We start from the raw sequence: 24,642 nt of genomic DNA on the forward strand, positions 1-24,642 counted from the left end.
GCTCCATTCAACAATTCAGATGATCAGTGGTTAATTCAGTGAAGACTTGTTACATTGTGCTCATTCAGTGAAGACTTGTTACATTGTGCTCATATGTCTGTGAATCAAACCAGCCCGATTTTCCTCAGTGTGGGGATTATTTTTACCAGCCTCTTACCTTCCTGAGGCTTTTACCAAGCCTGTAACAGGAGCTGCTCTGCAGTCACATAGATAAAATCCAGGATCCAAAAACGGCTCACACTCCTCCCCATTCAGGCTCTCAAAAAGAAACACAGGAATGCCTCCATAGCATAAAACCACAGGATATCAGTTTAATAAAGAAAAACGAATACACTCACAAACATTGCTGTGTTAAACAGCGTGTGTACAATCGAGTGTCACCGCTCTGCGGCCGCAAAGCAGGTGACTTCACCAGCAAGCCCTCTGTGTCCTCCTCACGCGTATCGCGACAGCCCTACGTCGCTTAATCATAGTGGACAGGTAGACAGAGGAACACATACCCAATACTGGATTTTTTCCCTCTGTGTCCTCAACACACAGATCGGCAAACTGTAATAAACATATATATCAACCACAATGTAACTTGAATAATATTCTATAGGGTGGCTCCCTGTATTAGTAGTTCAATGCAATTGGAAAAGGAATATAAGGAAGTTGTGCACAGCAGAGAAGAAATAAGAAGTGTTGCTTTAGTTTCAGTTATCGCATTACATTGCATTACTCTGGGTCATTCTCACAGGAGGAAAAAAAATATACAGAGTCCAGCATGCACTTGAGGGAGCCAAACCCATATAAAAAAAAACTGTCCCTTAATATTGAATACAGTAGCAAACCTTGGCTACACAAACCAAGAATAGTCTTTACATATGTCCTGGGATATAGTGTGGATATATATTACTGTCCCATTTCAAGTAATCCAAGCCATATTTTCCAAGAGATTCTGGGTTCCACGGGACCTCCCGTCACAGGAATTATCAACATTTTTTTGTCATTGAGTTCCTTATGAGACAAAGTACATGTCATACTTTGGTCCATCTTCCTAGGTGTCCTGTCATGCTATCTGTGATATTGGATAGAGTCCCCCTTGGTATGTGGCTGCCATACACCACTGCTAGCAAGGAGACAATTGTTTGATATCAAGCGCCTGTCTCTGGCTCCCAGTAGTTACCCGTACTTACTTACCAGTACTGAGCACAGACAAGAGGAGCCTCCTGTCCCTCTGCATTCCTCCAAAAAAATGTAGCATTCCTCCAGAGGCACTATTGGCACATATATCGGTCATACCGAAAGATGGCAAAGACCCCACTGCCCCACAGAATTACCGCCCCATATCCCTACTGAACACTGACGTGAAGATACTGGCAAAGATCTTAGCGAACCGACTGAAGCATCTATTACCCCTTATAACCCACCCTGACCCAACAGGATTAATCCCTGGACGTGAAGCTAGGGACAACTCTGTTAGGGCGATCAAGCTCATACACTGGGCTAGGCATAGGCAAACGCCGCCTTCTTACCTATTACTGTCTACTGATGCCAACAAGTCGTTCGACCGCATCGACTGGTCATACCTCCGTGAAGTCTTGGGGTTCGGTTTGAACATGTTAGCTTGGATACTAGCCCTTTACTCTGAACCTAGTGCACAAGTTAAAATAAATGGTATCTTCTCATCTAGGTTCTCGATCAGGAATGACACAAGACAGGGGTGCCCACCCTCGCCACTCCTTTTTGCACTAGCCCTTGAACCTTGGGGTGAGAGTGAAAAAAGACATCACGTGCCTGACGGTGGGCAACACAGGGCACAAACTCTCAGCTTACGCCGACGATGTGCTGTTCCACCTAACAAACCTGATGATCTCACTGACGGTCCTGATGAGAGAACTCCATCATTTCAGGATGCTCTTGAACTTTAAAATTAATCTTACAAAGTCCGAGAATCTGCCTATACAGTTATCCCCCGCCGTGACCAATAGCCTGAGAAGTGCATTCCCCTTCACATGGGATTTGACATCCCTGCACTACCTAGGCATTCAGTTGACAGACCGCTTTGACACATAGTACTCAACTAACTACCCTCAGTTGGTGACTGAGGTCAGACAAGACTTACTACACTAGACTAAAACCTCCTTCGTATGGCTAAGGAGGGTTAATATCATAAAAATAAATGTCCTCCCCAGGATACTGTTTTATATGCAAATGCTCCCTATCCTTCAACATTTTTTACCAAGCTGTCCAGCCTGCTCACCAACTTCATATGGAATTCGTGGAAACCGCGTATAGCTCTGAAGGTACTGAAATGCCCGAAACGCTCTGGTGGTTTGGGCGTTCCAGATATACAGAGGTATCACCAAGCCATAGTGCTTTCGAGGATTCTGAACTGACATTTTCACGCCCAGTCTAAACTCTGGGTATCTATGGATACATTTATGGCTGGGAGAAATTTAGCATATGCCCCGTGGCTTTCACGGGAGCACAGGGGATTGTTGGAGCACATGTCCCCCCTGATGACCCACACACTAAAGATGTGGGATGGAGTCAATCGGGCGCTGGACCTGGCCCCCCCTGTGTCCCCGCTGGAGCCATTGGGAGGTTTCCTCTGGTTTTCCCCAGGGGAACGCACAGCTTTTTTTGGAACTTGGGTGGACGATGGGAATGCCAGCTGTGGAAAGTTGTTGAGGGATGGCAAGTTGATACCCTTTGAGTCCCTGACGGATGGACCTGGGGGACCCCGGATGAATTTCCGGAGATACAGACAATTACACCACTTCTTCGAGGTGCACGGCAGCTCCATAAGAGACATAACATCCCTTACCCATATTGAAGGCTTATTTATAGCAGAGGAACCAATCCCATACATGGTCTCTGAACTTTATCAGCTACTGGGGTCCTCCGCTTCGGCCTTCAAAGCCCATATATATATACAAGAAGAGGGGTGCCTCTGAGTATGTATCATAAGAATAATTTAATAAACAACAACATCCACTCACATGGAGAACAGGTAAGTTGCATTCAAATCCGGTTGCTGGGCTGAAGAGATGAAAGTGGGACTGCAAGTCACAACAAGTCCTGTAAAGCTGGCACCACATCAGATCCGTGCAGGATGGAGTGGGATGGCTGAGCACAGCATGGTTTTCTTCAGTGATCCAGGTTTGGGCATATCCTAGTCTATCAGGAAAAATCCATCTGATAAGAATATGGGTTCCAGATAAAAAGTGTAGTGGAGAGTGACAAGAGTCAGTGGTTATGGCAAGCCGCACTGTGGCTTTGGTGTGCACTCTGTATATATATAAGTACTGTGGTGTTGGAGGGCTGTGCGCCAAAGGTGCGTGCACTGTCTAACATTGCAGGGCATACAGGGCATCTTGGAAGATGGGACAAAGTACTACATATACGTTATCCCATAGGGAAGTTAATAATTAAAGAAAAAAGATAGTAATAACTCTTTAAAGTGGAAGTCCAGCCTATTCCTAACTACCTTACACCTGCTCCCACCCCCTCCCTTCCCCCTTCAAAACCCTACTCTACAGTATCTACCCTGTGAAAGGAAGATGTGTATACTTATCTATTCTGAGAGCTATCCAGTCTGGTCACATGATCTCCCCAGAGGCCGGCTTCAGTGAAGAGATCGCTGACAGCTGCAGAGCCTATGTGATGACTGCATCCATAGGCTTAATATAGGAAATCCGTTGTCGGCTGTCCTTCCTCTATACTGAAGCCGCCACTAACAGCTGATCATGTGACTGGACCAGATCGCTCTCAGAATAGGTTAGTATAAGCATCTTCCTTTCACGGGGTAGATAGAATAGGGTTTAGAAGAGGGATGGGAGCAGGTTTAAGTTAAGTTAGGAATAGGCTAGACTTTACACGTTAGATTACAAATATTTATTTTAATGTGTGAATGCCAGATTGCCATTCTGCTTTTGAGCATATACAGTATGTTATTAGTAGCCAATTTTGTGTTAGATTTCGTTTTTACTGCTATTTTTAATAAAGTAAAAAGTCCAGTCTGCTTTAAGTAGGCAGCGCAATGCTGGACTCCTAGTTCCTTTTTATAGGTGGAATTTTGGATGAGAAGCCACGCCTGTGGAAGTCTCTGACTGAGACAAACGGGTCGGTGTTTGATCACATATCTAATCTTTATGTGACCATCTGTGCCTGGCAAAAGATTTTTTAATCGTTTTACAGCAGCAGAGCCTCATATACTGTAACAGAGGGATACATTAATTGCTTGCACAGTATGGGAATTATTCTCACTGCCCACTAGGGCACATAAGGAATGACAAAGGGAAATCTTCCACTGAAAAGAAATGCTGTTTCCCTTCATCTTATCTATTGAAATTTGCATATCCGCTGAAATTAATAACGTGCAAACAGTTGAATCAGTCAACTATATATGATCATTGACACAGTATTTGTAGAATTTAAATAAATCTTTATATGAGTATGCTGCAGTATTTGCTACATGTACGGTAAGGATTTTATAGATCACTATATGCATGAATGTCAGAGGCTGTCTTCCATTATCTAGGTTATAAATCATTTGTAGATTTGCACATTCAGATACATAGTAATTTAAAGTGGACTTTAGAAACCAAATGTTACATACTCCGTTTGCAAAGCAATGATGCTATATACTGGAAATATATATTAATAGAAACAATTTCTCTGCATTTTTTTAAATTAAAGATGAATCCTGACTCAATCTGAGAAAATAGTTTTTCCATTTGTAAAAATAATTGCATAAAAACTCGAACCCCTACAATTATGGTTAGAGTAATATAATGTATGTGGACGTTTGAAATCAACAAGAGATTGAGGTATTAAGTGGAGATTAAGAAAATATATATCCTCATATGTAATGTGGACACAAACATTTTATGTCTCTATTCTCTTTTGTAATTGTGTTACTATATATTACCGCCCACATCAGATCCATACTGTAGGTTCTGAGTTCAGTAATTGCTAGTAGAGAGAACTAATCGGTGAATAATAAGTAATATCACTAACCTATTAGCCTCCTTTGTTTTGAAAATGTTCTTGCACAATTAATTTTTTAATTATTATTCCTTTTGTGCTGTCCATCTGGACCCTACCTCATGTAAGTATCCAACAAATGTCTTTGTTCTGATTTGTTAATCATTGTTGTGTACTTCTACCATTGGTTACAGTCAGTTCCAAACTTATGTACTGTGTGTTATCTGCTGTCATAGACACCTAGCATCTACAGTATATATAAACTAGCCATATTGCTGCTGCAAGGTTACAATAGCTGTAGATTGCAGCAATCATTTTAAGATATGAAACTCCTAGGTTTCTTTGTACACTGTACTGTTGTAAAAAAAAGTTCCCACCACAAGTGACGTTATACAGAATGTAAGGATAAAGAGAAACAGTCTTAAAGCTAAACTTTTAGTAAACTGATACGTATTCAGAATAGATAAATATATGTGTACTGTTTTATTCTGTTCAGCCAATTTCGTGGTTCAGGCAAAACTTGAGACTCTTGCCAGGTCCTAGGTCTGTCTTCAGATTGCGCTGCACTTACCCAACACATCCTGGTCCCAAATCGACTCTAGCCTTTCACTGGACATTGAAGGAGAAGTGGATTACTGATTAGGTCATCTTTCCTCCCAAACTTAATTTAGGTGTGTGAGGTATTACAGGAGACTATGTCAGATACAGGTATTTATGGTAGCTCCTTTTTTTTTTTTTTTTTTGTTTCATAAAGTTTTTATTGATCAGGCAGATTATCAAGGTACAGAAACGTTGCAAGAAAAATGAATATGACTGGGGCACAATATGCAACATTACTCCCTGTTCCAAATTATTATGCCAATGATATTTTTCTCATTTACCTAAATAATTGATGTAAACAGTCAGCATCATTTTCATGTTATCAACTATTAAGAGTACAATTAAAAATGTATTGAACAAACCTCCTAATGATAACAGTCTTTTTTTTGTGGCAGCACTCATGCAGCCCCAGACCATGACACTCCCACCACAATGCATGGCTGTAGGCAAGACACACTTGTCTTTGTACGCCTCACCTGGTTGTCGCCCCACACGCTTGACACGATCTGAAGAAAATACGTTTATCTAGGTCTCATCAGACCACAGGACATGGTTTCAGTAATCCATGTCCTTAGTCTGCTTGTCTTCAGCAAACTGTTTGCAGGATTTTTTTGTGCATCATCTTTAGAAGAGGCTTCCTTCTGGGATGACAGCCATGCAGACCAATCTGATGCAGTGTGCAGCATATAGTCTGAGCACTGACAGGCTGATCCCCCACCCCTTCAACAATGCTGACAGCACTCATACGTCTACTTCCCAAAGACAACCTCTATTTATGATGCTGAGCATGTGCACTCAACTTCTTTGGTCCACCATGGCGAGGCCTGTTCTGAGTGGAACCTGTCCTTTTAAACCACTGTATGGTATTCATCACCATGCTGAAACTCAGTTTCAAGGTCTTGACAATCTTCTAATAGCCTATGCCATCTTTATGTAGAGCAACAATTATTTTTTTTCAGATCCTCAGAGAGTTCTTTGCTATGAGGTGCCATATTGAACTTCCAGTGACCAGTATGAGAGAGTGAGAGCGATAACACCAAATTTAACACACCTGCTCCCCATTAACACCTGAGACCTTGTAAAACTAATGAGTCACATGACACCAGGGAGGGAGAATGGCTAAATTTGGCCCCATTTGGGACATTTTCATTAGGGATGTACTTACTTTTGTTGGCAGCGTTTTAATGGCTGTGTGTTGAGTTATTTGGAGGGGACAGCAAATTTACACTGTTATACAGGCTATAACCTTGCTACTTTACATTGTAACAAAATGTAATTTCTTTAGTGTTGTCACATGAAAATATATAATAAAATATTTACATAAGTTTGAGGGGTGCACGCACAAAAAAGGTAATGTTAATGTTTCCCTTCCTTCATCTCACCCCCCCCCCCCCACTCTCTTCTCTCAATGTGGGGGGAGAAGTAGATGGAGTATAAAAGGGAGGCCAGGGAAAGGGGGAAGTGAGAAACAAAGAGAGGGATATTGTAGTATGTAGTTGGACTAAAAATGAGGTTCAGACCTGATTAGGAGAAATTATGTTTTCTAAACCCCTCTCCTGGATTAGGTTTGGAATGGAAGCTGCAAAGAGTTATTTTTCTTAGGCTTATATTCTATCTCCAGATGGGGTTTAGGGTTTGTTTAGAGCTGATTAATTTCTTATGTGTCAGTGTAGGCTTTGAAGGTTTTGTATTTTTGTCAACAAAACCACACTTTAGTAAATTTAGAAAGTCTTTCCTGAGAGATACTGACAAGTTCCTCTATTTCTTCCATTTTGTTAAGTCTATGAAACCATTCCATTATCATGGGTGTATTGATCGAACGCCAAAGAGTGGGAATATATTGCTTTGCTGCATTAATCATGAATATCGATAGAGACTTCATGTATCGTTTCTTTGGTATTTTGATATGGTGCAAGAGATATTGGGCCGGAGAGTAGGAGAGATTATCAGGGGTTATTTTTGTAATAGTTTCATGGACCGATTTCCAAAAGGGTTGAATCTTGGCACACATAAAGCATTGTTCCCTTTTCATTTTTCCACCTCCAACAGGTATCAGGGAGTAGCTCCTTTTTAATATACAAATACCATGATTTTTTTTTAATAAATGCATAGTTCAAATTGTGTTTTTCTATCCACTTCAGTTCCTTTTTTACTTAAGGCCCCTTTCACATTAGCGGACCGTTCGTCCGCTTTTTACAAGTCCGTTTACAGACTTGTAATGCATCCCTATGGGATCGCGTCCGTTAGCGGATGGAGCATCCGCTAACGTCCGCAACCATCCGCGTCCGCCAGGATCCAGTTTTTCGGACGGAAGAAAACCCTATTTTTCTTCCGTCCGTGGAACGGATCGGATGAAGACGGACAGACGGTCCGTCTTCATCCGATTCCCCATAGGGGGGAGCGGAGAAGAGACAGGGCGGTCTCTGCACAGTGTGCGGGGACCGCCCTATCCGCCGACAGCTCAGTGGGGATTACGGATGATCCCCGCTGAGCCGCCGGACACACACGGAGCGGACACAAAAATGGTCCACTCCGTGTGAAAGAGGCCAAAAGGAGAAGTATGGGCAAAGCTTTTTTGGCTCTACTTCACCTATGGATCACAGGAGTGCAGAAGCCTGTTGTAAGCTGACGTCCGGCCCAACTTTACAGTCACTATACACCCAAACATGGAACAGATGCTGTATCCACATAGCAGAGCATAATTTTTTTTTTAAAGAACCCCATGCTTCCCTTTTTAATTGTTTCTTTATTCATTGAGGGACACAGCACTGTAGATTTATAACCTGTCTGCCCCTCCTACAGCAAGATTGAATACTATGCAAAAGCAAAAACTAGCAAACTCAATCTAGTAGCTATACCCCTGTTCTTTCTGCACAGCCCAGTTTAGCTTAGTTTCCTGAGGAGGTAGGTTGTTTCTCTGCAATTCTACAGGAACAAGACTTCTTGAACTGTATTTTTCCAGTCAACCTGCTTTTGGTAGTTTCCTGCTGGATCCTCAATGTACTGGGTTGTCTCTCTAGGACAGGCATCACTAAATGGCGGACCGCGGTCCGGTTCCGGCCCCAGTAGCCATACTGCCCGGACCGCAGCCTCGGCAAATAGTTTGCCTGCATGTTTCAGTCCTCACCCCAGCTCGCCCGCCTGCTGCTATGTTTACAGCATGGCAGGCGTGCCGCGCGCGGGTTTGTCTCTCCCTCGGAACGCTGCACCCGCCCTCCACCTGTCTTATTTACATAAGATGAAAAGCGCGGCCACTCTGAACAAAGGGCGGGACTTTTTAAGTTAAGACGAGCGTGATTGGTTGCTACGCAGTGGGCGGTCCTAGCAATCAATCAATCACTCACCTTGAACTTGTCCCACCCATTGTCCAGAGCGGCCGCGCTGCACATCTTGTGTAAATAAGGTACGGTTCTGTGGGGAGGGGGAAATGCTGTGCTGCGCTGTGCTGCTATGAGGACAGGAGTCTACTATCTAGGGGGGTCTGTAAGGGGGGGGACCAGCCTATTGGAGGGGGACCCAGTTTGTAAGGGGGGACCCAGTCTGTAAGGGGGGGTAGTCTTATGGAGGGGGACCCAGTCTGTAAGGGGAGGGGGGGACCAGTCTGATTGAGGGGGACCCAGTCTGTAAGGGGGGACCCAGTCTGATGGAGGGGGACCCAGTCTGTTGGAGGGGAACCAGCCTGATGGAGGGGGACCAGTCTGTAAGGGGGGACCCAGACTCTGTTGGAGGGGGACCCATTCTGATGGAGGGGACCAGTCTGTGATGGGGGGAGGACCAGTCTGTGATGGAGGGGGACCAGTCTGTGATGGAGGGGGACCAGTCTGTGATGGGGGAGGACCAGTCTGTGATGGGGGAGGACCAGCCTGTGATGGCAGGGGACCAGTCTGTGATGGCAGGAGGACCAGTCTGTGATAGCAGGGGACCAGTCTGTGATGGCAGGAGGACCAGTCTGTGATGGCAGGAGGACCAGTCTGTGATGGCAGGGGACCAGTCTGTAATGGGGGGCAGTCTGATGGGGGGGACCAGTCTGTGATGGCGGACCCAGTCTGTAAGGGGGGACCAGTCTGTAAGGGGAGGGGGGACCAGTCTGATGGAGGGGGACCAGTCTGATGGAGGGGGACCAGTCTGTAAGGGGGGACCCAGTCTGATGGAGGGGGACCCAGTCTGTAAGGGGGGGACCAGTCTGATGGAGGGGGACCAGTCTGTAAGGGGGGGGACCCAGTCTCTGTTGGAGGGGAACCAGTCTGTGATGGGGGAGGACCAGTCTGCAATGGAGGGGGACCAGTCTGCAATGGAGGGGGACCAGTCTGTGATGGAGGGGGACCAGTCATGGGGGAGCACCAGTCTGTGATGGGGGGACCAGTCTGTGATGGGGGGGGGACCAGTCTGTGATGGGGGGGGGACCAGTCTGTGATGGGGGGGGGACCAGTCTGTGATGGGGGGGCAGTCTGTGATGGGGGGAGGATCAGTCTGGGATGGGGGGAGGACCAGTCTGTGGTGGGGGGAGGACCAGTCTGTGGTGGGGGGAGGACCAGTCTGTGGTGGGGGGGAGGACCAGTCTGTGGTGGGGGGAGGACCAGTCTGTGGTGGGGGGAGGACCAGTCTGTGGTGGGGGGAGGACCAGTCTGTGGTGGGGGGAGGACCAGTCTGTGGTGGGGGGAGGACCAGTCTGTGATGGGGGGAGGACCAGTCTGTGAGGAGGGGGGACAAATTTGTGATGGGGGGGACTAGTCTGTGACACTCGGACCTCCGCTAGAAGAAACATTTTCTGACCGGACCCCCGTGAATTTTAATTCACTACCCCTGCTCTAGGAGCTAGTGATTATGGTTACTTCTGATTAGCTAAAAATGGGGCATGTGTATTTGATTTATTCTTTTCAGAGGCATATATAGCTAGTGCCTGTACTGCATGAGCTTGCATTGTGTGTCCAACCTGATTCTGTGAATTCATCACAACAGCCCAGCTCAGGATCCCTGAGTTCCAGAGCGACAGTGAGTGGGCATTTTCCAGTGCTTTTTTTGCTGGTATATTTTGGGCTGTGGCCCCCTAGCATTTATTTTAGTTAAAGGGTATGCTTTTCTGACCCTTGCCGGTCATTTTCTCTGCTTCCCACTGCCACTTTTTTTAACAGCAATTGCCCTTACTACAGAAGTCATTATGTGATCTCAGGACCATAAATAAGTGTGTGAAGCCTGAAGATGTGCAGCATAGTGTTTCTTCTGTTGTCTTGTTTCGTTTGACCTTTGTCTTGCTGTTTCCTCTGCTGCATTTTGCTTCCTATGCCGAACTCTGCTGCTGTGGCTCAGAATACTATACAGTCTGACAGCCCCAATACCCCTAATAAGGTCAGCAGACAGGTATCTGTTGTGGGAATCACACTACCTACTTGTGCTAGGTAATGGGATACTCACATTCAGGGCCACCGATAGAAGGGGACTGCTGGTCCTCCTGTAAGCGGCTTGGGCACACAAGGGGACCTGGACAGGGAAGGGGATTGGGGTACAGGAACGAACATAATCTAGGCTTGTGGAACAATAATGCAGCGCTAAAATATAATGTGCACAATGGTTGTAGTGACACAGGATCAGAAATGATATAAAAGTGCAGGCTTAATATAAGTGAAAAGGTCCATATAAAGACCATGTATCACAATAAATGTGATGCTGGATCAATGAAACGATCACACAACCTGGTGTGTGAAATACTAGTCCATAAAATAAGTGATTTTTCAATCATTGACGTATACTGTTGAATATATAGTTGCCTGAAGGGATCACCAAGGCATTACAATGTAGATGTAGGTATAATAAGGTACTCTTACCAGAGGGTGTGGACTCAGCTGTTTTGCAACAGTAAGTCTCATACGCTTAGTGGTCTCAGCAGACCTGGATTACTGCATGAAGGATCTCCCCAGACGGTGGTGATTATTCCAATCAGATGGGATGAGTGCCACAAGCCACAGGAGCTGGATGGATAAGACTTCCAATGCAGGATGTAGATAGAGAACTCCAACGGACTCATAGAGCAATGGAAAAAAGATGAAATATAATTGCTCCAAATGGTGCAGGTCAAAAATAAACCGTGACAGGTTTTATTTTAAAAATTCATATGACAAAAAACACAAATAAAAAAGTGATCACGTAAACAATTATAAAAGCAGTATGGGATGCTGTAAAGTGGAACCCAAAACGTTTCGGCTTAGCGAGCCGTCACCAGGGGCATGTTACTGCACCCCCATACTGCTTGCTTTTATATATGTACTAAGCCAAAGCCGGCCCAAACAGGGGTGGGGACAGGAAATAAACCCCCTCCTGAACCATACCAGGCTACATGCCCTCAACATGGGGAGGATGTCCCCATGTTGATGGGGACAAGGGCCTCATCTCCAAAACCTTTGCCCGGTGGTTGTGGGGGTCTACGGGCGGGGGGGCTTATCGGAATCTGGAACCCCCCTTTAACAAAGGGGAACTCCAGATCCCACCCCCCTCCATGTGAATTGGTAAGGGGTACGATGTACGTGTGAACATGTTAAAAATGACAGGAGACGGCTTGGGACAAGTCCTTTTATTAAAAATAAAAAAAAATATTTCAGCGATGTAATCCAGTCTCGATGTCCAGCATTGTAATCCATTCTCGATGTCCAGCAATGATCCCTTCTCCAGCGAGGAACAACGCATGATCCTGCCTCGACCAGAGGCACCTGGCCGAATGACACGGGAATCCCTTGTTGCGTCAGAGGGGCGGGGTCACCCGTCCACCTCATGGGTGGCCCCCGCCCTTGGTTATAAAAGAGCTGTCAAAGAGCTTGTGCGTCATTCGGCCGGGTTCCTCCGGTCGAGGCAGGATCATGCGTCGTTCCTCTTTGGAGAGCATCGCTGGAGAATGGATTACATCGCTGGAATCTTTTCATTTTTAATAAAGGACTTGTCCCAAGCCGTCTCCTGTCGTTTTTACATTTTTCACACTTTTTTGTGAAATGGTAGGGGTACAATGTACCCCTTACCAATTCACATAAGGGGGGCCAGGATCTGGAGTTCTCCTTTGTTAAAGGGGGCTTCCAGATTCTGATAAACCCCCCACCCGCAGACCCCCACAACCACCGGGCAAGGGTTGTTGGGATGAGGCCCTTGTCCCCATCAATATGGGGACATCCTCTGTGTTATAAACACAGGAAACATGCGCTACTTTACATGCATACTATAGACACCCCCCAGGTACAAAATTTATTTAGGAATATTTCACTTTTATTGTTTCACTTTAAGCATTATTAAAATCAACCAGACTAACCATACAATTTAACAATATATTGATCACCCCCTTTCAGGGCATTTTGGAAACTGTGTTAAAACTACATGATTTCCACAGGTCTTGGCTGTTGACAATTGGGTTGATACTAATACTGGAAAAAATGTATTGTTTAGAAATGTGCATGACAAAATTTGCAAATTAAACATCTAAACAAAATGAGTGCTGGAATAGGAAACCATTTGTTTATCCAGCAAGGCAAGCTATACAGTACAAAAACCATACTCCAAGGTATAGTCGGCTGTAAAGCACCTTTTTTATAGGATAGCTGATGCTACTGGAATAATATAAATAATCTTGCTTGTTTCTTACCACAAAATTACTTTAAATTCTTTATCTCAACCCTCTCCACTCAGATTCAAACCCTGGATGAGAAGGACTGGGAGCGAGCTCAGCAGGCCAATGTGCTTGCCAATGTTGCACAAGCATTTGAAGGTGACTTGGATGGCTCTGATGAAGATGACAGAGAGACCATATTCAGCTCAGCGGACCTTCTGTCTCCAAGCGGCCAGACAGATGTGCAGACCCTTGCTATCATGTTACAGGAACAGTTGGAGGCAATCAACAAAGAAATCAAGTATGTAATGATCACTTGTTTAGAATGCTCAATTTCCTGAAATTTTTTATACAAAAAATTCTACTTTTTTATTTTACACATGGGGGAACTGTATTCATATTAGTGCACATTAACCACTTACCCCCCGGACCATATTGCTGCCCAAAGACCAGAGTACTTTTTGCAATTCGGGACTGCGTCGCTTTAACAGACAATTGCGCGGTCGTGCGACGTGGCTCCCAAACAAAATTGGCGTCCTTTTTTTCCCCCAAATAGAGCTTTCTTTTGGTGGTATTTGATCACCTCTGCGGTTTTTAGTTTTTGCGCTATAAACTGAATATTTTTTACATTTTGCTATAATAAATATCCCTCAAAAATATATAAAAAAACATTTTTTTTCCTCAGTTTAGGCCGATACGTTTTCTTCTACATATTTTTCGTAAAAAAAAATCGCAATAAGCGTTTATTGATTGGTTTGCGCAAAAGTTATAGCGTTTACAAAATAGGGGGTATTTTTATGTCATTTTTATTATTATTTTTTACTAGTAATGGCGGCGATCAGCGATTTTTTTTTCGTTATTGCGACATTATGGCGGACACTTCGGACACTTTTGACACATTTTTGGGACCATTGGCATTTTTATAGCGATCAGTGCTATAAAAATGCATTGGATTACTATAAAAATGCCACTGGCAGTGAAGGGGTTAACACTAGGGGGCGGGGAAGGGGTTAAGTATGCCTGGGTGTGTTCTTACTGTGGGGGGGGGGGGTGGCCTCACTAGGGGAAACACTGATCCTCGGTTCATACATTGTATGAACCGAAGATCAGCATTTCCCCTGCTGACAGGACCGAGAGCTGTGTGTTTACACACACAGCTCCCGGTCCCCGCTCTGTACCGAGCGATCGCGTGTGCCCGGCGGCGATCGCGCCCACCGGGCACACGCACGCGCCCCCTAGTGGCGGCTGGAAGAGAGGACGTCATATTACGTGCTCTCGCCCAGCAGAGCCACCTTGTGGACGTATAACTGCGGTGCGCGGTCGGCAAGTGGTTAAACACAAACAATAAAAAAGTGATACTTTTTTATTTTTATTTACGCTAATATTCAAATTTTCAAGGTATACCCCTTTTTTCTAGGGTCCAAGCAGTACTAATACACAAAGTTTTAGCAGACTGTTAAACCATCTCTGAGAAAAAATACACACACACAAACATACCCAGCATTGGTTATTAAACGATAATAGAAAAAAATACTGCGCATACTCTAAAAAAATATATAAATAAAGTGGAAGCTGCAACTTAAAAATGTTATACAACATAAACAGCAAAATATAAGAAAAGGGGAGTCGCGCTAATTGTGATAAACAATATGATGTGCTCAAATCAGTGAAACCAAATCAATCAAACCACCGATATAAATAGCTTTGATATGGTCAGATGAAATAGTGAATAAGTAACACCGTTATGAAGGAGCCATAATCAATGAGAGAAAAAGTCCAATCATAAACAGGTGATGACATTCGGTAATAACTCCAGTGAGATATTGATCCACAAACGGTCCAGAAACAGTGATGACAGAAGCACCTCCACCACGATCACACACTGACTCTTACCAGAAAGATTTGATCTCTAAATTAAAAGAGATCAAAAACAGCATAGACACATGGAATCCTTTAGATGGTATCGCCAACTCAAGCAGTTCTCACCGATAAGTTTTCCTCAAGCAGTGCCACAGTGGAAGATATATGCAGAGAGAAGAGGGGACTCGCATAGCATAAAATCTTTGGGTATTTTATTCAAATAAAAAGATGTACACTTACATCAACGATGATAATAAGAAGCGTTTAAAAATATCAAGCCGGCCGGTTCCAGAACGTGCAGCCCGTATCTTCCGGGTCCGATCACGTGATGCGGTGACGTCAGAACGTTGCCTCCCAACATTTCGTCTCGATGGGGACGTGGTCACGGGATACAGGCTGCGTTATGAGTCACCACGTTTATACACAAAGTGGGTTGGTACAGCCTCGATGTGAGTCCTAGAGAGCCGCAACAGCGCCAACTTAAGTGTTGGAAAAAAGGAACAGACTAGAGCTATTACCAACCAGACGTCCTGTGTGAACCAAGGGCAAAAAATTATACATATATGAATAACGAACGAACAGGAAAGAAAGAGCGGAGCACTCCGCGGATCCATCCCTTATTAAAAGTATGTATAAAGGTACAAACCTAAAATATATATCATCAACAATCCTGCATATAAAAGGTTATTTAAAGAATATGAGTTTCAATTGTGTATATAGATTCAATTAAACTATCAATCGAAGTGCCAATACACTTTAATTAAAATGAACTTAAAATCCTCGATCAATCGTTTGAATAAGTACTAGACAAACGAATCCAAAAAATAAATACAATACTACAAAGTGACCAGTTAAGCAGCTGAATAGGACTCACATCCAGTTCACAGGTTATAACCAGATAATCAACAGTCAAAGTTCTCTCCTTTGTCAGTGGGTGACACAGGAAGACCCAATTACGAGGGAACTATTAAATAGAATAAAATGCACGAAGAAAAGCACAAAAAAGAAAAAAGGAACAAAACTAGGAGTTATCGATAAAACAATTGACATCAACGTCTATGTTCAGGCCAAACGGTGCCTTTGAGTTTGTGCACCCATGACATTTATGATTTGGATATACTACGCACCAAATCACTCCCTCTCGCATGCGCACTGAACTTATCAATGCCCAGGAAGACGGTGTTGTTAGGATCCCTACCATGTGCTGTCAAATAATGCCTTGACACTGAGTGTTTAGTGTAACCACTTCGGATGTTACTAATGTGTTTGTTCGTTTAGACGAACCTGCAGAGGGCGTTTGGTCCTGCCCACATATTGCAGGCCGCACGGGCACTGGAGCATATAGACTACCCCAATGGTAGAACATGTAATGAACGGCTTAATGGAGTGACTCCTTAAAGTACAGCTAGAACTGAATGTAGTGGTTCTTTTGGTTTTACGTCATTTAGGGAACAAACTTGACATCTTCCACATTTAAAATACCCTGTCAAACCAGAAATGAACATGGAATCAATACTGGGAGGGTTCAAAATATTGGGGGCTAGTTTGTCCTTCAAAGAAGGCACTCCCCTAAAAACAACCTGAGGTTTGTCTGGTATTAAACATTAATCGTTATTAAACTATAGTTGATAAGATGGGGATTACTTTATGGGCATTAGTATGCTAAAGCATTCATGTCTTAAATACAGTGGTCTGGGTGTGAGAAATGAAATCCCACAGGTGTGCAGTAATCATTACCGATATGTTCTTTAACCACTAGTGGACCGACCAGCACCTATTTACTGTGGTAGGGCGAGCCCACTGTGCTGGATCACGTACATGTATGTGATCCAGCATTTCTGGGTAGGGGGTGCGCATGTGTGCTGCCCTGTCTGTGCTGTCATGGACTACAAGCATGTCAGTTACAAGGATTTATGGCCAAGACCTGCTGATTGGTGTTGGGGACTTTCAATACATGAGATGAGGTCAAAACATGTTTGGTTTATTAGAAATCCCAAACTTATATACAGTTAAAACTATAGGAGGTAGATCGTTTGAAACTGGTCTGAACAAGAGTTAAAGTCACACGATACATTCTAGCAGTGTTTACAAGTCAAGATGTTCTCAAAGGGAACTATATCTGCTGAAAACGTGCAAACACAATCCCATGGCTATGAGTCATGCATAGTTATATGAAAAACAGAGAAATATATACAGCATAAAAACACCATTAACCCTCCAATCCCCTCTTTTATCATTAATATGATAATTTCTTTCACATTATTTTGGTAATAAGTTTACGCAGGCTTTATCATCAGTCTTATTGATCATTTTGTTAATTTTCTTCTTTTTAGTTTATACCAAATAGCAATTATACAGGACAAAGACATGATTCAAACACTTGAGACGCATGTGTACAAATAAGGCAATTATCAGTTTTCTGGCAGTCATCTAAGCTATAAGTATTGTTTGAACCCACCGCTATGCAAAATCCATAATACTTTGGTTCCCACAATGCAACAGTATTAGCGATTACATCTGGCAAAGGGATAGGGAGAGTAAATAATTTGCACATAGTGACTCCATAATTTCTAGGGACAAACACCTTATAATGTCCTACGCAATAAAAACTAGATATCTTGGTAAATATCTTGTTTTGGCACACAGTGTCCTGAGGGAAAGACATCACCCAATAATCTACAGGAATCTTGAAAAGGGACCTCAGCTGTCTGGTACCTGGGGACGCGAGTCTGGTCTATAGCATATCTCTCTGTTGACTCATCCATAGAAACCTTACGGCAAACATGGTCCAATTTGAAAGACCCTTAGGCCCCGTACACACGAGAGGATCTATCCGCTGGAATTGATCTGCGGATCAGTTCCAGCGGATAGATCCGCTGGTGTGTACATCCCAGCGGATCTTTTTCCGCGGATTTTTTTCGGCCCGACCGATTTCCAGCAGATAAAAATTTCTTAGCATGCTAAGAAATCTATCCGCTGGAATCGGCTTCAGCGGATCAATCCGGTGGTCTGTACAGACTCACCGGATCGATCCGTCCGATTCCCTCCCTCGCATGCGTCGTAATGATTCGACGCATGCGCGGGTATCCTTATATGACAGCGTCGCGCACGTCGCCGCGTCATCATCGCGGCGACGGCGCGACACGTCATCACGATGGGATTTCGGCGCGGATTTCGATCCGATGGTGAGTACACTCCATCGGATCCAAATCCGCGGAAATCCTCGAGAGGATTTATCCGCGGATACGTTCCGGCGGACCGTATACGCGGATCAATCCTCTCGTCTGTACCCGGCATTAGTCAGGTCACCTGTTAGCACAGTCAAATCACCAAGCTGAGTCACCATTGATATTTGTCCAGGTTCAACTGTGCCAACTGGGGCATCAAGAGCGTAGGGCTCCAGTCACCCAATATGTGGAGATCATCCACACTATCCTTTCCAGCAGCTGCAAGTTTATTTCTGATAATTTCTAAATAATTACCATTCAGGACTCCAAGGGTAGTTCCTGTTCCTCCCAGGAGTGTGTCATATCAGGCTCTTTTTCTGTTATGTGAACTAGGATTACAGGTAAATACATTGGGTGTGGTATATACACATGGGTGTTATTGTTTACTTTAGGAGTTAAATTCCTAGCACATACGTATGCAACAACAAAATATGTGCTATTAGTAATTTCTGAATCATTGGTTATAAGTATACTGGAGTCTCTGGGCCATATCATGGAGGAACCGGTCCAGTTAGATTGGATTCTTGCCTCCTTTTTCCAGTGATAAGATGTTAGATTGCTGGTAACATTCATCACACATGTTGAAACATTAGTGAATAACATGATTACTTCCGGCTTTATACCCGTTTGCTACACTATCCAGTCAAGGGGTACCGTAGCATTTATAACTACACATGAGTGATTAGGAAACAAGTAAAATTGCCCTGTGTTTCGGGGGTAAACACTCTTCACTCATCCCAGTTCTGAAACCAGCGTTGTTGGGGACTTTCAGATCCGGACAGGTTGGGGTACAACCAACAGAGCTCCGGGAACACACAATGGCACCAAGCACAATATGAGGTCAAAACATGTTCAGTTTATTCAAGGGAAATCCTAAGCTTGTATACAGTTAAAACTATAGGAAGTAGACCGTTTGAAACTGGTCTGAACAAGAGTTAAATTCATACTATACATTCCAGAAGTGTTTACAAGTCAAGATGTTTTAGAAGGGAACTTTCTTTACAGTACATCACGGGACACAGAGACAGTAATTACTACATGGGTTATAGGTCACCTTCAGGTGATGGACACTGGCATAATCAAGACCAGAATTTCCCCTCTATATAACCCCTCCCACATGGGAAGTGCCTCAGTTTTTTTGCCAGTGTCTAAGGTGTTGGTCACGGTTAACATTATACTACCCAGAAGGGCCCTACCCAAGCCTTGATACCGAAGAATGAGGTTTTGCCTGTAATGCTTCTCTTTGGAGAGCTGGGCCCTGGGATCCAGCGCCTTGGTCACTTTGCTATACCACAGGTTGCTCTGGCAGGGTGCTGTACAGGTCCAAGGCCGTGGACCCTAATAAATTAAAGGGGATCTCATCCTTGAAGGTCTGGCATGACTCCAAGCCCACCGTGATGGGTGAAGATTGGGTAACTGTGCCAATTCCAGTAGTACCCTGCGGCCGGAATGGTGAGTTAAGAAGATCCCTTGTGGACCTTTTTATGAATAGTTGATGTCTTGCCTGTGTTTGTTCTCCTACCACTAGAGTGTGTGCAGCAGCATACCTGGTGTCAGCATCCCATGCCTGCCTGGTTTAAAGGTCTGTTACCAGCGCTTCTGCCTTTCCTCTCAGTTCATCAGCCATCTAAGAAGGGGGGAGAGTTCTGGGTTCCAGCAGTGAGACTTCTCCCCCTCCTACGCCCCAAGATTGCTGAGTGGATCGCTGCTTGCGCACGTGCGCAAAGAGAACTCTCTTATGAAAAAAGGGACGCCACAGGGGGGGAGCCGCGCCACCCGGCGTGCACGTGAACCAGGCGTGCGTGTTACCCTACGGAACATGCACAAACCGGCAATTGTTATAAATTCAAGCCTGGCGTTTACAGGTGCGCAACGGAGAGACACAGACACTTTTTCATGGGCATGCAAGCGCTGGGGACAGGCATTGTTTAAGACTCATCTGTTCAGCATCTGAGCTGTGGCATTTGATCGCGGCGTTTTAAGATTGCTAAGACTGAGCTCAGCAATAGATGCATAATAATTAGTACCTCTGCTTTGTGCCTAAGACTATGTATGCCCAAAGGAGAGGGGAAAAATCAGGGAGAAGCAGTGCAAAAGCACAGCGGTCAGGTCCCGGGAATCCTAGTCGCGCCTCCACGGCACCTGCTTCCCCTTTAAGGCCTGAAACGGTTAACCAAGCTGAACCCTTGTCAGGCATTGTAGCTACCTCCAACACTCCAGCCTCTGCATATGTCACTAAAGATGACTTGGCTACAGCTCTGGCCAGGGCCGGCCTTAGGCCTTTAGGCGCCCTGTGCGAGAAAGATTTACAGCACCCCCTAGTGACCACGCCCCTCCATAACCACACCCCTCCGTAACCACACCCCTCTGTAGCCACACCCCTCCGTAACCACGCCCTTTAGTGTCCACACCCATTTCTCCAATACTGGCTCCATTTAAAGCCTTCCATTCCGTTAAGTTTCCAAAAAAACAGATTACAAGCTATTATAAAAAAAATATATATAAAAATAATATTTATATAAAATAATAATAATAACACCGCCTATACTATAAATCACACAGTATAATAACGCCACATATAAAGTAAATCACACGGTATAATAACGCCACATATAAAGTAAATCACACGGTATAATAACGCCACATATAAAGTAAATCACACGGTGTAAAAACGCCACATATAAAGTAAATCACATGGTATAATACCACTACCTGTAAATTTACTATCAAATATCAAACATAATTACAATAAAGTATTTTTTAACTTTTGTATTTACTGTTAAGAAACACCCTATTTAAATAATAAAATACAAAACAGACATTAAGCAGTACACTGCATTTATAAAAAAAGGGCTAGATTCAGATAGGTTAGCGGATCTTTGGATCCGCGTAACCTATCTGAATTACGTTACGCCGCCGCAATTTTGTGAGGCAAGTGCTGTATTAAGCACTTACCTCAAAACTTGCGGCGGCGTATCGTAAATCCCCCGGCGGAATTCAAATTCCGCGGCTAGGGGGAGTGTAGTATTTAAATCAGGCGCGTCCCCGCGCCGATTTAAATGCGCATGCGCCGTCCGCGAATTTTCCCGGTGTGCATTGCTCCCAATGACGTCATTGGTTTCGGCGTGAGCGTAAATTGCATCCATCCGTATCCGCGAACGACTTGCGCAAATGACGAAAAAATTCAAAACTCAGCGCGGGAACGACGGCCATACTTAACATAGGATACGCCTCACATAGCAGAGATAAGTATACGCCGGAAAAAGCCGAACGCAATCGACGTAAAAAAAAAGCGGCAGGCATTCGTTTCTGAATCGGCGTAAATGCTCATTAGCATATTCGACTCGTAAAAGACACGGAAGCGCCACCTAGCGGCCGGCCTGGAATTGCAGCCTAAGATCCGACGGTGTAACACAGTTACACCTGGCGGATCTTAGGCATATCTATGCGTAACTGATTCTATGAATCGGTTGCATAGATACGACCGGCCGGCCTTAGAGATACGACGGCGTATCAGGAGATACGCCGTCGTATCTCCTATCTGAATCCGGGCCTAAGAATTTACTTACAGAAAAAAGTTTTTACATCTGCTGCCTGCTTCTGTGGATTTTTGCCCTCCTTTGTCTTCTTAGTGCGCATGGCATATGAGCTCCTGCTCCTGATCCCTGCTCCTCATAGCAAGGCAGGCCGCTCGGCGACAGTGCGGCGGCCATCATTAAAACTGGACAAAGTAGTGGCAGGCCTGTGGCCTGCCACTACTTTGTCCAGTTTTAATGATGGCCGCCGCACTGTCGCCGAGCGGCGGCAATCTTAATGTGTAACTCACAGACTGCCAGTGACACTGTCACTGCAGCCTGTGCTGCCTGGCTGAGCCGACAGCTGATCCATCCAGCGTCCGCACAGAAGAGCGCCGTGCCCGCGGGCAAACATTTAAAATGATCTCTGACTCCTAAAAAGGCAGGGACAGCCGCCCACTCGGTCTTTCCTGCAGAATCCGCCTGTGGCCTGGCCTGCCAGCAGGGGCGTACCTAGAGCATTTGGCACCCGGGGCGGATCCTATATTCCCCCCCCCCCCCCCACGGTAAAATTTAAAATCCCACTGTGCCCCCTGCATCCTTCAATATCTCTGTCACTACTGTGTACCCCTCTCCACAACTGACCCCTTTACATTATACAACACCCTGCATCACTTTACATTACACAGCCCCCCACAGCTCTAGACACCTATATGTTACACAGACACCCCCTAACCGTTGTGGACCCCCTGCATGTTACGCAGACCCCCCTACAGTGCAGGCCCCCCTTACAATACAGACCCACCCCTACAGTGCAGACCCCCCTCCCCTACAATACAGACCCCTCTACAATACAGAATTACCTCTACAGAGCAGACCCCCCCTACAATACAGAACCCGCCCTCCTATACAGATCCACCCCTACAGTGCAGAACCCCCTACAATACAGAACCCCCCCACAATACAGAACCCCCCTCCCCCTACAATACAGACCCCCCCACAATACAGGACTCCCCCCCACAATACAGAACCCCCCACAATGCAGAACCCCCCCTCCCCCTACAACACAGAAATCCCCCCTTTAGGCAAGCTGGTCATCTGAGCCACGTGCTGCACACACAGCACAGGACGGAAAAGGGGGAGGCGGCTGCACTGTGCTCGGCTGCGTGACTGTGTGACAGTCACAGGCAGCTGAGACTCATCAGACCCGCGGCGCTGCACAGGGAAGGGGGATCATTGTGGCCGGGTCCCGGGTGTGCCGACGGCTCACTCGGGTGCAGCTTGCACCCCCCTGCAAAGCCAGGCTTCAGCCTGCTGTGTGTCTGCCGCTGCCTCCCTGTCACAACGGCATGCCACCCGGCGCCCGCTAACGGCGCTAAGTCCTATCAGAATCTGTGCAGGTCGCCAGGCGCCCATGTTGCTATGGCGCCCTGTGCGACCGCACACCCCAAAGGCCGGCCCTGGCTCTGGCTGGTTTGGAGGGTAAGTTGGCTAGTTTGTTCGCGTCCACCCCCCAGTCTGGGAAAAAACGCCTCCTCAAAGAGATCTGGTTCACAAGATCAGGACAAGGGAAGAGTCTCCCGTCCGTCTTTATATGAGATTGTTAGGGAAGATGGTAGCTTCATTCGAAGCAGTTCCCTATGCTCAGTTCTATTCAAGACTGTCGCAAAATACTATTCTGTCTGCCTGGAGCAGGAAAAGCCAGGATTTGGATTGTCCAATGCGTTTGACTGCAAGCGTACGCCAAAGTCTCAATTGGTGGTTGCTAACTGAAAGTTTGCAGAAGGGGAAAACATTTGTACTGATCACTTGGAAGATAGTGCCGACTGATGCCAGCCTTTTAGGCTGCAGAGCATTACTAAGAAGAGAATGCTGTTCAGGGGCAATGGTCAGAGTCTGAGAAGACCTTGCCCAATGTTTTAGAATTTTGGGCAGCACGCCTGGCCCTTAAGGCCTGGACAGGCAGACTGCGGATATACAGACTGCGGATATACCCTGTCAGAATCTAGTCCGACAATGCCACGACGGTGGCCTATATCAATCGCCAGGGCGGCACCAAGAGTCGGGCAGCCCAGAAAGAGGTAAACCATATTGTGGTTTGGGCAGAAAAGCAGTCTTAAACCGCCAGCCGTTGCTCCCAAGGGAGTGGTCCCTACATCCAGATGGCTTTCTGGCCATTTGTCGGAGGTGGGGTACCCCAGACGTAGATCTTCTGAATGCAGGTTAAACATGAAACTAGTCAAGTTTGTGTCCAGAACAAGGGACCCGGTCGCTTACGGGACAGATACCTTGGTAACTCCTTGGAATTCTTTTTTTCTGATTTATCTAGTTCACTTGCATGACTGCTGCGCAGGATCAGAAGGGAACAAAAACTGGTGATCCTGGTTGCCCCGACATGGCCCAGGAGGTCCTGGTATGCAGAAATCATAAAGATGGCATGGACAGATCCTTGGCCCCTATCATAGCGCCAGGATTTGCTGTCACAAGGGCCAGTATACCATCCTGCCCTACAAATGCTGAATTTGACGGTTTGGCTGTTGATCCCTCACTCTGAAGGATTGGGGGCTTTCATGCTCAGTGATAACCACCCTGATCCCTGTGATTGGATGCCTGAAAGAGGACAGAAGAAGACATGGAGGATGTGCAGGACACCGCCGCTGACCCGCTCCAAGACAGGTAAGTGCAGCATTTGATGGGGAACAGTAGCGGCAATTGATGAGCACACTGGCAACATTTGATGGGGCACAGTAGCAGCAGTTGATTGGCACGTTGGCAACATTTGATGGGGCACAGTACCGCTACTGTGCCCCATCAAATTGAAGGGCACAGTGGCGGCAATTTATGGGTACAGTGGCTGCGTTTGATGGCACAGGGGCTGTGTTTG

General features: G+C 45.5%; 1 protein-coding gene across 4 annotated transcripts in view; it reads left to right on the forward strand.

Annotated features, from left to right (window-relative positions):
- Nucleotides 1-24,642, forward strand: part of PPFIA3 (PTPRF interacting protein alpha 3) — a 624,634-nt gene that overhangs the window by 450,031 nt on the left and 149,961 nt on the right. For 3 of the 4 annotated variants that reach the window (XM_040327613.1, XM_040327612.1, XM_040327615.1), the window contains one exon: nt 13,237-13,457. In XM_040327613.1, coding sequence (XP_040183547.1) covers nt 13,237-13,457 — 221 coding nt within the window. The remainder of the gene's footprint in view (nt 1-13,236; nt 13,458-24,642) is intronic. The other variant, XM_040327614.1, reaches the window with a different exon arrangement.

The sequence above is a fragment of the Rana temporaria genome, chromosome 10 (assembly GCF_905171775.1).
Source record: "Rana temporaria chromosome 10, aRanTem1.1, whole genome shotgun sequence".
Lineage (NCBI taxonomy): Eukaryota > Metazoa > Chordata > Amphibia > Anura > Ranidae > Rana > Rana temporaria.